The sequence below is a fragment of the Pseudorca crassidens genome, chromosome X, assembly GCF_039906515.1.
Source record: "Pseudorca crassidens isolate mPseCra1 chromosome X, mPseCra1.hap1, whole genome shotgun sequence".
Taxonomy (NCBI): Eukaryota; Metazoa; Chordata; class Mammalia; order Artiodactyla; family Delphinidae; genus Pseudorca; species Pseudorca crassidens.
The window spans coordinates 86835769-86849118 of NC_090317.1; the positions used below are offsets into that span (position 1 = coordinate 86835769).

The 13350-nt window shown below is 42.1% G+C and overlaps 1 protein-coding gene across 5 annotated transcripts in view; it reads left to right on the plus strand.

The window, feature by feature from the left end:
* Nucleotides 1-13350, plus strand: part of PHF8 (PHD finger protein 8) — a 99610-nt gene that overhangs the window by 14995 nt on the left and 71265 nt on the right. For all 5 annotated transcript variants that reach the window (XM_067722552.1, XM_067722550.1, XM_067722554.1 and 2 more), the window contains exons 3-5: nt 9779-9864; nt 10255-10363; nt 12487-12647. In XM_067722552.1, the coding sequence (XP_067578653.1) occupies nt 9779-9864; nt 10255-10363; nt 12487-12647 (356 nt within the window). The remainder of the gene's footprint in view (nt 1-9778; nt 9865-10254; nt 10364-12486; nt 12648-13350) is intronic.

Consider the following 13350-nt stretch of genomic DNA (forward strand, 5'->3'; position numbering starts at 1 on the left):
TGGTGATATCTTATATAACTACAGTACAATATCAAAAGCAAGAAACTGACCTTGGTACAATCCACCAATCTTATTTCAATTTCACCAGTTTTACATGCACTCATTTGTGTGTGTGTATGTGTATTTAGTTCTATACAATTTTATCACACTTGTAGATTCATGTAACCACCACAATCAGAATACAGAACAACAGAAGGAATCAGAATTCCTTCACCAGTGGGGCAGCATAAGTTTTGCCCCAACCCACCTAGAAGAAATTTGGGATGGCAAACATGTACCAAAGGATGGGTGGTCAGTATCCAAGAGGAGTATTATGAAAATTCAGATCAGGTCTGATAGGCATGATGCCCAGCACTGAGTTATGGGAGCTAAATGAAAATATTTTTGGAAACAGAGGCATCACTGAGTGGGGAGCACACCTGACATGTTACTATTCCCCTTATAGCAAAGGAACCAGTGTTATTAGACAGAGTGAGGGGAGAGTAGTAGAAGCTGATGATAGGGGCTGGGGGGGTGGGGGTGGGGGTGCAAATCATGTAGGGCAGTGGTTCTCCAAGTAGGACCAGCAGGATCAGCATCACCTGGAAACTGGTTAGGCAAATTCCATTGTCCTACCCCAGACCTGCCAATTCCTGGTGGGGCCCAGGAATCTATGGTTTAACAAGGCTTCCAGGTGATTCTGATGCACACTAAAGTTTGAGAACCACAGGTATAGGGTCCTATGGGCCATTGTAAGAACTTGGTTTTCACTCCAGATAGGATGGGAGCCATAGAAGGATTTTGAGCAAAGGAGAGTTGTGATCTGGTTTAGGCTTTGGCTGTTGTGAGGACAGACTCAAGGTGAGTATGGGATGAAGCAGGGAGAGTTTGGGGATCACTGTAGATCATTATTTCTTAAAATGTGGTCCCTGCACCAGCAGCATCAGCATCACTCACAACCTTGTTAGAAATGCACGTTTCTGGGCCCCACCCCAGATCTACCAAATCAGGATCTCTGGAGATGAGGCCTAGGAATCTGTCTTAACAAGCCCTCCAGGTGTTTCTGATGTGCCCGAATATTTGAGAAACACTGGTCTAATTAGGCAATGGTGACTTGGACTGGAGTCAGTGGTGATGAGAAGTGGTTGGATTTTGAATGTATATTGATACAGGATTTGCTGACAGATTGGATTGGAGTTGTGAAAGGACTCAAGGATGACTCTGTTTTGAGGAGTTTTGGTATACAGGGGAATAGAGTAACAGGGCAGTGACAGAAGGGGTCACAAGAGGATTTTTTGTTTGGTTGGGTTTTTTGGGAGATAGAGATTACAGCCTGTTTGCTTGCATGTCAGTGCACATGGAGTGATTCTGTTGGTGCATCCAGCATTTAGTGAAGCCTGTTATTGGCAAACTTATGTGCCAGGGACTGGGTAGAACAAAAAGAAACATCCCTGGTGCACTGAAACTTGCTCAGTATCCTTTGTACTTCTCCAAGTCCTATGTGCTTGGAGGCAGGGGGGCCACTGGTGCGAATGGTGGGTGCCTCAGCATCTCGGGATGGGTCATCCATGTTTTTATACATTGTGCTTGGCCTGATCAAGGTGTTGCAGGAAACTAGAAATTGACTTGGATTTTCTGATATTTTTTGAATAATGAAGAAGGGTAAAATATGTTCTTTTTCCTCTTTATTGATGAATGAAGACATTGTTTTTCCAAGGCACAGGTGGTGACAGGACCTGGCTCTTTGGGAATCCTCAGAGAGCAGAGGTTGAGCAGATAAGAAGCTAGACAGGATCCTGGGCAATCTTGTCACCTCTCAAGCTTCTCCAGTCCTCAGCCCCCACCTCAGTTCCACATCCCTGGAAGGATTGAATGCCCACTTTTGTGCTCTCATAGCACTTGACTCTACTAGTAACCCCACATTATATTCTAGTTATGTATTGTAGTGGTATAGTGGAGTCAGATGGATCTGGATTTTTATCCTGCTCTGCTATTTATTAGTTTTGTAATGACCAAAAAGTTCCTTAACCACTCAGATTTCTTATCTGTTAAATTAGAATAATATTAATAATGATGATAGCTAATACTTTGTCCCAAGTACTCTCAGTTCTTTACCTACTTTAGCTCATTTAAGCCTAACAACTCTATGAGGTGGGGTACTATTAATATTCTTCTTTTATACATGCAGAAACTGAGGCACAGCAAAGTTAAATAAATTGCCTAAGTTCACACAGCTAGTAAGTGGCAGAGGTGAGATTTAAACCCAGGCAGTTTGGCTCCCAAGTCTGCACTTTGTGCCTCTAAATACTGTACAGAATGCCCTGATTTGTTGTAGAGATTAGATGTGTTAATATATGTGTGATAACATATTCACAGTTCACTTTTCTCCTCAACTCCTTTTAGGCAGGCTTCAAATTCTCTCACCATCCCCTTACCCTGCTTTATTTACTTTATAAATAAAGTAAATATACTTTATTTACTATAGCCCTTATGAAACTGTTTTGGTACCATCTGTCTCCCCCTCTAGAATGTCCACTCCATGAGGGCAGTAGCTATTTTCAGTCAATATTTATTGAATTTATGCACCCACTTACATCCAAATACTGAGTTCCTACCATGTGCCAGGTTCTGTGGCACATGTTGGGGATAATTCATCTTAATCTTGAGACCTGGTGCTGTGATAATTGTCCTCTTTACTAAGGAAGCAAAACAGCATTTAGGAACCTTGGTCCAGGTAATAATTACTGAGACAGTGCAGCCAGAAGCCTGATTTTCATCCATATGCCTTCCTGATGTGAGATATTATCTAGCGCAATGAATTGGGTTGAATAATAAATAAAGCAAGACTGGGAGATGGATAAGGTGAGGACTTGGGGTGAACAAGAGATGCTGTCTGCTGTATGTAGTAGGGGCAGATAGCAAGTAAATGGGCAGTTGCAAGTCTGCAGGGTGAGTGCTGAAATATGGATAGTTAGGGGGGCGAGGCATGGCAGTAGGGAAGAGGAAGGGAAGGAATGTTCTAGGCACAGGGAGCCATGTGTGATGAGTCCCAGAGACCAGAAAGAGCATGGTGCTGAGAGTCGAGCTGGGTTTTAGAGCAGGGCTGGCTTCATGGGTGTGTGACCGCTGTAGTCACACACAGCCTCATATTTGGAAGGGGGCCCCATGCCCATGCTTGAAGTTTAATGCTCTGTGGTTGTAGTCTTGCAATTCTTAATAATTTTACCTTTGAATTTGTGTTTTGTATGTGAGGTTCCAGGGACAGTGGAGTTTGTCCTGGGGACCTAGAGCTTTAGCTCACCTGTGGTCCTACCTCTTGCTGCCTCCCTGAATGGATTCTCGACTGGCTGCCTGGGTTGCGGGGCCTGGGTGCAGGTGCTGGAGAGTCAGGGTCAGGTGCATGCACCCTGCACACTAAGTCATAGCGCGTGGCCCCTGAGTGCCTGTGAGGGCCTGCGCTTGCCCCTTGAGTATCCCCATGCCCAAGGGAACATGACAGTAATTAACAAATAAAAAGCCCCACGGCAAGTTGAGAGAGATCATGGAAGAGAGGAAATAGCTTTTCTTTGTCAACTGGGGGCTCCTGATTTTCATTTGCACCAGCCCCACAAATTTTATAGCCTATGCTATGTGTGAAGGGCAAGAGGTGGGGTCTTTTAGGCCATGATAAGTTTATACTTTACCTTAAGAAAAATAGGAAGCATGTGAGGGGTTTTGAACAAGGGTTGACAGGATCAAATTTACATTTTAAAAAGATCACTTTGGCTGTACTGTGGAGAGCCATTTGGGTGAGGACAGAGTAGAGGCCAGGAGCCCAGTTAGGAGGACAGGATAGTAATCCCAGTTAGAGATAATAGTGGCCTGGATTAGGGCAGGGGCAGTGAGGATGACAGAAGGATACAACTGATGGCCAGTTAGGAGATAGAAGTGATAGGACATGGTGATAACTTGGATGATAATAGCATCACATACAGAACACTTGCTCTGTACCAGGCAGTGTTCTAAACACTATATAAATTAACTCATTTACTTTTGAGAGCAACATTATAATACACATACAAATTTTTATCCCCACCTTAGAGACGAAGAAACTGAGACATAGAGTTAAGTAACTTGCCTAAGATCTCACAGGTAGTAAGTGGAAAGTATAGCTAGGCTGTAAACCCAGGCAGTCTGGCCCTAAAGTCTACAGTCCTGAGCTTGAATACCTACTCAGGGTGTAGTGGAGGGAGAAGGTGAGAGGCAAGTCATCAGTGGCTGCCAGGTTTCTGGCTTAAACACCTGGTAAGGTTATGGTGCCTTAGAGAGGGAGCAGGTTTAGGGGCCAAGCAGGGGGAGAAATTGAATTGGACGTGTTAAATTTGAAGTACTATGTAAGTGGGCTATCCAGTAGAAATATCCAGGAGAAATTTCAAGAGAGGGTCTGAAACTCTGCAAAGAGATCTGGCTTGCAGTTATAGTTATATAGAGGGCACATGGAGCCCTGAGAGTTAGTGAAACCAATGAGAGAAAGTGAGGAGAAAAGAGAGCCTAGAAAAGAGGACCTAAGAAATGTCAACATTTAAGGAGTGGGCAGGAGAAAAAGAATGCACTGGGAAACAGAGCAGCCAGACACATAATTAAGATCACATCACATCCCTGCTCATAATCCTCTGGTGGATTCCACCCAGTTCTTCACTTAGGTAAAGCCAAAGTCCTTTATGATGTCCTACAGCTGTGGTCCCCAACCTTTTTGGCACCAGGGACCGGTTTCATAGAAGACAGTTTTTCCACGGACCGGGGTTGGAGGGGGATGATTCAGGCAGTAATGTGCACGATGGGGAGCGATGGGGAACGGCAGATGAAGCTTCCGCTTGCTCGCCACTCACCTCCTGCTCTGCGGCCCGGTTCCTAACAGGCCGCAGACCGGTACTGGTCCAAGGCCCGGGGGTTGGGGACCCCTGGCCTACAGGACTCTACTGCGTGAGCCTTTCTGACCTATTATTGTCCCCTTTGCTCTCTCTATTCCAGAACACTGTCCTCGTCTAGGCACACTCCTGCCACAGGGCTTTTGTACTTGCTGTTCTAATTGGGATGCTCTTCCCTCATATACATATGGCTTGCTCCTTTACTCCCTTCAGGTCTTTATACAAAAATTGTTTTGTCAGTGAGTCCTTCCCTGGCTTCCCTACCCAAAATTTCAACACCACTGTCATTCCCCTCACCACCCAGTGTGTGTATGTATACTTACATATACATGCATACATATTCCCCTTCCTGCTTTATTTTTCTACTTAACTCCTCTATCTAACGTACAATATATTTCACTGGTTACCCTGATTTATCTTGCTTCTTGTCTGCTTCACGCACTAGATTGTCAGCTCCATGAGGGCAGGGATTTTTGTATGCTTTGTTCTGTGTCTTTGTCTCTCCAGCACCTAGACCAGGGCCTGGCAGATGCTCATTAAATGTTAGCTGGAGGGATGGACCCCGGACAAATGGGGTGTTATGGAAGTCAAGTAGAGAGAACACAGGGTCAGCACTGTGGTAATGCTGCTAGGAGGTCAAATGAGATAAAGGAAGGAAGTACTTATTGCATGTTTCAGTAAGGAGGTCAAGATATCAGTGAAGTCTGTTTTAGAGAAGGTGGGGACTAAAATCAGACTGCAGCAGTGGGTGAGAAAGTGTACACAGCAACTCAAAAAAATTCTTTTTATAGTTTTGGCCCTGGTAGAACATCTCTGGATAGTACAGTGTGGCTAGGAGTAGGAGAGAGACTTTTCACTGTATACGCTTCTGTACCTTTGGAGTTTCATAAAATGTATAATCAATACCTATTTAAATAAAAGTCATTGTGAAGCTGCATAGGATTAAACAAAGAAGATATTTAGCTCTGAAGTGGCAGAGAGGGGCAGAAAGGAGGCAGGGAAGGTCTTGCAAAGATCAGTGAGCTAGTTTAAATGCTATTGTGAAGGGGAAGGTAGAGAGGGAGAGGTTGAAGATACTGCAGAAAGAAGAGGGAATTTATTGAGAAGGTAAAAAAAAAAAAAAAAAAAGATGTGACCCAGGTAGAAAAGCTGACTTTACAAAGAAGGAAAGATAGTTCTTTCGTTGTAACAGGAGGAAAAGAAGGATGCAGAAGGAGGTAGATTTGGTGTGAGAAGTTGAGGTAGTTCCCATCTGATTACTTCATTTTGTCTAAGAAGTAGGAGGCAGGGTCATTTGCTGAGAGAGAAGAGGAAGGCAGTGGGGGGTCAGAGATTTGAAATAGCCATTGTGGATGATGGTGGAGAGAACTGAGCAGGGAAATACAGGAGAATTGTCAGGCAGCATGACCCAGATTTTTTAAAATAGACTTTATTTTTTAGAGTAGTTTTAGGTTCCCAGCCAAGTTGAGTGGAAGGTACAGAGGTTTCCCATATGCCTCCTGCCCTCACATGCATAGCCTCCCCCGTTATCAACATCCCCCACCACCAGAGTGGTACATTTGTTAAAGTAGATGAACCTACATTGACACATGATTATCACCCCAAATCCATAGTTTACATCAGGATTTACTCTTGTTGTTATACATTCTATGGGTTTGGGCAAATGTATAATAACTTGTACCCACCATTATGTCATTTTAGTAGCAGAATAGTTTCACTGCTCTAAAAATTCTCTGTGCTCTGCCTGTTCATCTCTCTTCCCCCCCAATCTCTGATGACCACTGATCTTTTTACTGTCCCCATAGTTTTGCCTTTTCCAGAATGTCATGTAGTTGGAATCATATAATATGTAGCCTGATTGGCTTCTTTCAAAGTTTCTTTCATGTCTGTTCATGGCTTGATAGCTTTTTTTTTTAGTGCTGAATAACATTCCATTGTCTGGATGTACCACAGTTTATCCATTCACCTACTGAAGGACATCTTGGTTGCATCCAAATTTTGGCAATTATGAATAAAGTTGCTATAAACATCTGTGTGCACGTTGTTATGTGGACATAGTTTTCAATTACTTTGAGTAAATGCCAGAGAGCACAATTGCTGGGTTGTATGGTAAGAGTATGTTTAGTTTTGTAAAAAACTGCCAAACTGTATTCCAAAGGGGCTGTTTTTTGCATTCCCACCTGCAAAGAATGAGAGTTCCTGTCGCTCCACCTCCTGGCCAGCATTTGGTGTTGTCAGTGTTCTGGATTTTTGGTTATTCTCATAGGTGTATAGTGATATCTCATTGTTTTAATTTGCATTGTCCTATTGATACAGGATGTGGAGCACCTTTTCATATGCTTATTTGCCATCTGTATATCTTCTTTGGTAAGGTGTCTGCTCAGATCTCTTACCCATTTTTTAATCAGGTTGTTCATTTTCTTATTGTTGAGTTTTAAGAGTTCTTAAGAGTTCTTTCTGTTATATTTTGGATAACAGTCCTTTATCAGATATGTCCTTTGCAAATATTTACTTCCAGTCTTTGGCTTGTCTTTTCATTCTCTTGACAGTGCCTTTCACAGAACGGGTTTTTAATTTTAATGAAGTCCAGCTTATCAGTTCTCATTTTTCATGGATTGTGCCTTTGGTGTTGCATCTAAAAAGTCATTGCCAAACCCAAGGTTATCTAGATTTTCTCCTATGTTGTCTTCTAGGAGTTTTATAGTTTTGCATTTTATATTTAGGTCTGTGATCCATTTTGAGTTCTTTTTTGTGAAGGATATAAGGTCTGTGTCTAATTCCATTTGTTTGCATGTCCAGTTGTTCCAGCACCATTTGTTGAAAAGACTGTCTTGCTCCATTGTATTACCTTTGCTCCTTTGTCAAAGATCAGTTGACTATATTTCTGTTGATCTATTTCTGGGCTCTCTTTTCTGTTCTATTGATCTGTTTATTCTTTCATCAGTACCACACTGTCTTGATTACTGTAGCTTTATAGTAAGTCTTCAAGTCGGGTAGCATCAGTCCTCCAACTTTGTTCTTCTCCTTCAATATTGTGTTGGTTTTTCTGTGACTCAGATATTTTGGACAGTGTGAATTTATTGTGGCACCAATCCAATGGATGATTTTTCTCTAGCCATGTCCAATGGTCCAATGTTATATAGTTGGATTGAGCCAGGGTTGGGATTTGCACTTGGGAGTGATGTAAAGGCAGTGGGGCAAGTGAGTTGAAGGTATCTGTAAGAGAATGGTTGAAGTGAGGAATGATGAAATCTATGAACTAGATAGGGAAGAACGGTGAAGGCAACAGCAGTTGAACAGGTGAAAAGTAGGATCAAGGGATTTTTGAGGGCAAAGAACAGGTGTAATGAATGAGAGCTGGATGGATGTACTTGTGGTCAGAGTGTGATGTATGCATTTCATATTCCAGAGGTGAAGCAGTTGCAAGTGTTGACAATGTCTGGGTGATGGCCATGAGAGTTGGTAGCTGAAATGGGAGTGGAGGCAGCAGTCTCTGAAGATGAGAAGGTCAATGAGCTAAGAGGCTGGGATATTAGGCCTTTATATCCATAATTATGTCACGTGGGAGGCTGGCAGGACTTGGGATGAAGAAGAATCTGTGAGCAGGTTCTTCAGTGAGTGAAGAGGGTATGTTGGGGAGATGAGTAGCTGATAGTGAAGAGGTATGTTGGGGAGATGAGTAGCTGATAGTGAAGAGGAGTGGGAAGAGCTATTGTTGGATGATATGAAACTCAGAGGAATAGGAGATCTTACACAAGGATAGAGGAGAGATGATCTCAGAGTCTCACTGGAAAGTGAGGGGGATGTTCACCCCCAGCCCAGCCCTGAGTTAGAAGGGTCTGGGAGAATGTACAACTTCTACCTGACCGGGTTCTAACACAGTGCTTCTTAGATTATCTGAGGTGAAGGACCCAGGGTATTTTGGTTTTTTTTTTTAAATTTCCAATTCATAATAGACCAATCCTTTTATAAAATAAAATGTCCTCAATTTATTGATGTGCAACAGGTTTACAGGGTTAGCACTCGGGAAGGTGGTGGGGTCCTGATCCTAGGAAGTCAGTCTTAGCCGAAATGGTTGGAACTCTGCCTTATTATTATGCTCCCTGTTCTCTGTGGCTGACCAAAGATTTTAGGAGATCTTAGCCAGAAGTTTTTTGGAGGGCTGCCGATGACTTCTTTGACGAGGAAGGCTTTAAATTTTGTGAGATTACCAGCTCACATACATGCAAACTCAGATTTTCAAAATTAAATAAATCTTTCTCAGACATTACAGTATGAAATAAGTAACACATGTTCATTGTAGAAAAGTAGAAAATACATTTAAGAGAAAAATGGTTACCATAATCCTTCACTCAGAGGGAACCACTGTTGACTATAAAATACTATTTTCATTTAATAAAGTAAATAGCTCAATAAAGTTTAAATGTTTGATTTTATGTTGAAATAATATTTTAGATATATTGGTTAATAAAATATTAAATTATTATTAAACTTAATTTCACCTGTTTCTTTTTACCTTTTTAATGTGGCTATTAGAACATTTAAAATTACATATTTAACTCACATTATATTTCTACTGGACAGCACTGCTCTAGAGTCTCTTCCAGCTTTGACCATTCTGAGTCTTAATGAAGCTTTATTGTCTGTACATTTTTAGCTCTGTCATAATTATTTTAGACCATTTGGTCCAATAGAACTTTTTGCATTGACAAAAAAGTTTGATAATCTGCCCAATATGGTAACCACGTGTGGCTACTGAGCACTTGAAATGTAGCTAGTGTGATGAAGGAACTGCATTTAAAATTTTACTTAATTGTGTACTGAACAGCACAGTTCTAGACCTTACGAAAAGTAAAATTTCCACAAACCTTGTCTGATTTTCTCTTTTCTAGTTGTGTTGGTGTTGAAGAGGAGAAGGCTGCTGACATTGACCTCTACCACTGCCCCAATTGTGAGGTCTTACATGGGCCCTCCATCAGTAAGTAGATCTTGGAGTTTTTAAGAGAAGGCAGTCCAGAGGAGAGACAAAGCAAAGGAAGCTTGGAAGGAAAATTGCCTTTTTGTCAGTGCTTCAGATTTGTCTCTCTTGGGAAATAGCAGAAGCCTGTGTAGGCCCTGCAGGCCAGCAGCTGCTCCACTGAGAGGGCAGAAGTGCAGAGTTTCACCTCCCTCCCTTACTTAGGGATTCCCCAGAGGAAGCACCTATCCTCACCAAGAGCTTTCCTGAGACTGTGAGGGCCTCCTTGACTCCAGATGATGCAAGGGGTTGTTAGATTGGAAGAGAAGCAGGATCTGCTGAGGCGTTTGCTCTTGGAACCATAGCTTGTAGCCATTTTGACTGACAGTGTCTTGTCTTTTACTGACTTAGTGAAAAAACGCCGTGTATCTTCAAAAGGCCATGATACACACAAGGGGAAGCCAGTGAAGACGGGAAGCCCTACGTTCATTCGAGAGCTTCGGAGTAGGACCTTTGACAGGTGAGGACCCCGTACTCCAAGGGCCAGTGAATGCCAGGGCTCTGGGAAGCTGGGGCCCATCTCTTCCCAGCTTTCCCACTGGCTGTCGCACTGGGTACCTCCACCATCTGGGGATGTCTGCAGGGCTCTGTGAGTTCCCTCTGGGGAGGGATCTTCTGTTTTAGTCAGTTTCTGAGAAACATTGCTAGAGTTTCATTTGATGTGCAGAGTACATTAAGGTCCACTTGTAGAAACTTTTGGTAGATAGGCAGTTTTCGCCTCAGTCAGGAGAGGATATTTACATGCACCCAGGGAATGCTATAACTAGAAGGAGTCTTAAAAATCAGAAAGTTTAATTCTCTCATTGTAGAGAAGATGAAACTCTTTGGAAAAAAATTTTTTTTGAGTAGTCATGTATTTCTTTTAAAATCAAGAAAAAAATTTTTTCTTTTAGAAAATTAAGATGGGCTTATTAAATAAATTACTTGAATTGAGCAAAAATAGTGTTAGAAAAATTAATGAATAAAGCATTCTCTTTTGCTTAGTTTTTAATTCATTTGACCTTTTCCAGCTTTCCTATAATTGAAGTGTTATTTAGGATTATAAGTGTTTCTTCAACTTAATAAATTTTGTTTTATTTATTTAAAGGCAGTGAGTCTCCTTTCTACCCCAGACCCCTCAGGTCCCTTCTCCAGAGTCAACCAATTTCTTGTGCATTCTTTCGGAAATAGTTTTTGCTTATACAAACATGTGTGTGTGTGTGTGTGTGTGTGTGTGTGTGTGTGTGTGTGTGTGTGTGTCCCCTTGTTTATTAAAAAACACAAACAGAAACACTTATTGTTCTACATCTTGCTTTTTTTAAAATCTAAATTATGGAGATCAATCCATAACAGCATATACAGATGTTCTTCATTCTTTTTCATGGATGTTTAGTACTCCACTGTATGGATGTATAATTTATTTAACCAGTCCTCTGTTGATGAATATTTAAATCAATTCTAGTATTTTGCTATTAGAAAAAAAATGCGCAGTGAATGTCTTTGTACTTAGGTTTTTGCATATGTGGGTGAGTATATGTGTAGATTTACTACCTAAAAATGAAATTGCTAGGTCAAAGGGTATGTGCTTTAAAAATGTTTATAAATATTGCCAGATTGTTTTCAAAGTGGCCACACTATTTCATACTCCCACTAGACAATGTGTGAGGGTACCTGTTTTCCTATATCCTGGCCAACACTGTTTATTATCAAACTTTTTTGCCTTTCTGATAAGATAAAAAATGAGATTTCATTGTTTCCACTTGCATTTCTTTAGTTATGAAGGAAGCATGTCTGTTATCATACATTTATAAGTCATCTTTATTTCTTTCTCTGTTAACTGCCTTCTCAACATTGTTTAACAGTTTTTCTGTTGGGTTACTGCCTATTTCATACTGATTTGTAATAGCTTTCCTTGCAGAAAATTTTAATTTTTACTTAAATTTACTATTACTATTTATAATGATTACTGGGCCTTGTCTCTCCGATAATTTTTCTACTACTCTATGGCCTTATTTTTTCTAATTTGATCTTTGTTCCATCTAGAATTACTTAAAGAGTGAGATAGACTTTGATCTTAATATTTTTCCAGATGTTTGTCCCAACACAATTTGTCAAATAGCCAGTCTTTTCTCCAGCATGATTTTAAGAAAACCAGAAACTCCTGTTTTCTAGTTAACGAAGTATGTGTGTCAAGAGAGTGGCTATAAAAATTGTTTTTGTTTTTAAATTAGTCTTTTCTCTTTATTTGCCAGTGTTTAAAATGGGGTAGTGCTGCTCTGGGTTAGAGTAATTTAGCTAAACTTGTCAGGTATGTCTTTTCTTCCTGGGCAGGCTGTTGAGTGATTTCTTCCTTTGTCATCTAGAGAAGAGCACCATATTGACAGGCTATCCTGGATTTAGCTTACCACCTCTGCCAGTGACCTGGCTTCTTGCCTTCGATAGGTCATTTCTTCCCTGGCAGGTGAAGTTTATGCCACTCATTAGTTGCCAGCCAACATTAGGTCCCCTCAGGAAGACCCCACCCTTTGGGTGAGTGACAGCATCCAGTGAGGCCTTCAGTAGCAGGGCCTCTAGGGTTCAGGCTTTCTCTCATGTGGCCCACAGCTCAGATGAAGTGATTCTGAAGCCCACTGGAAGTCAGCTGACCGTGGAATTCCTGGAAGAGAATAGCTTCAGTGTGCCCATCCTGGTCTTGAAGAAGGATGGATTGGGGATGACGCTGCCCTCACCATCATTCACTGTGAGGGATGTGGAACACTATGTTGGTAAGCACCACAGACCCTCTTAACTGTGACATTGTTCACTCCCATCAAAACGTATGACCCTTCCTCTCCAGTCTACGTTTTGCATTTCCTTTCTAGCTATCTTGGGAATTTGAGGTGAAGTGCCTTGCCCAGAGTCATTCTTTTTTTTTTTTTTTGTGGTACACGGGCCTCTCACTGTTGTGGCCTCTCCCGTTGAGGAGCACAGGCTCTGGACGCGCAGGCTCAGCGGCCATGGCTCATGGGCCCAGCCACTCCACGGCATGTAGGATCTTCCCGGACCGGGGCACGAACCCGTGTCCCCTGCATCAGCAGGCAGACTCTCAACCACTGCGCCACCAGGGAAGCCCCCCCCGAGTCTTCTTAGGCAAAGCTGGAACCAAAATCCTAGCCTACCCTTCCTTTTCCTCCTAACACACCACAAAACCCCAGGCTGAGCCCCATCTTTTACCTGGGGAATTCCAAGGATTGTTATGGCCTCTCTGTCCTCTGTTGAGATGAAAAAGCCTTTGACTTTTGCCCTCACGTGCTAGTTGTGTTCTGGACATGAGTTTTGGGGGATAGGAAGAGAAGTGAGGAAGCAGGGCCCAGGCAGGTGGATAGTACTGTGAGTGAGACTATGTGTCAGGCAGTTCTGTTGCCTTAGCAGGCCTGGACCTGGCACATAGGTCTAAGTAGAGTGTGAGGAATACCTACCCCCACTTCC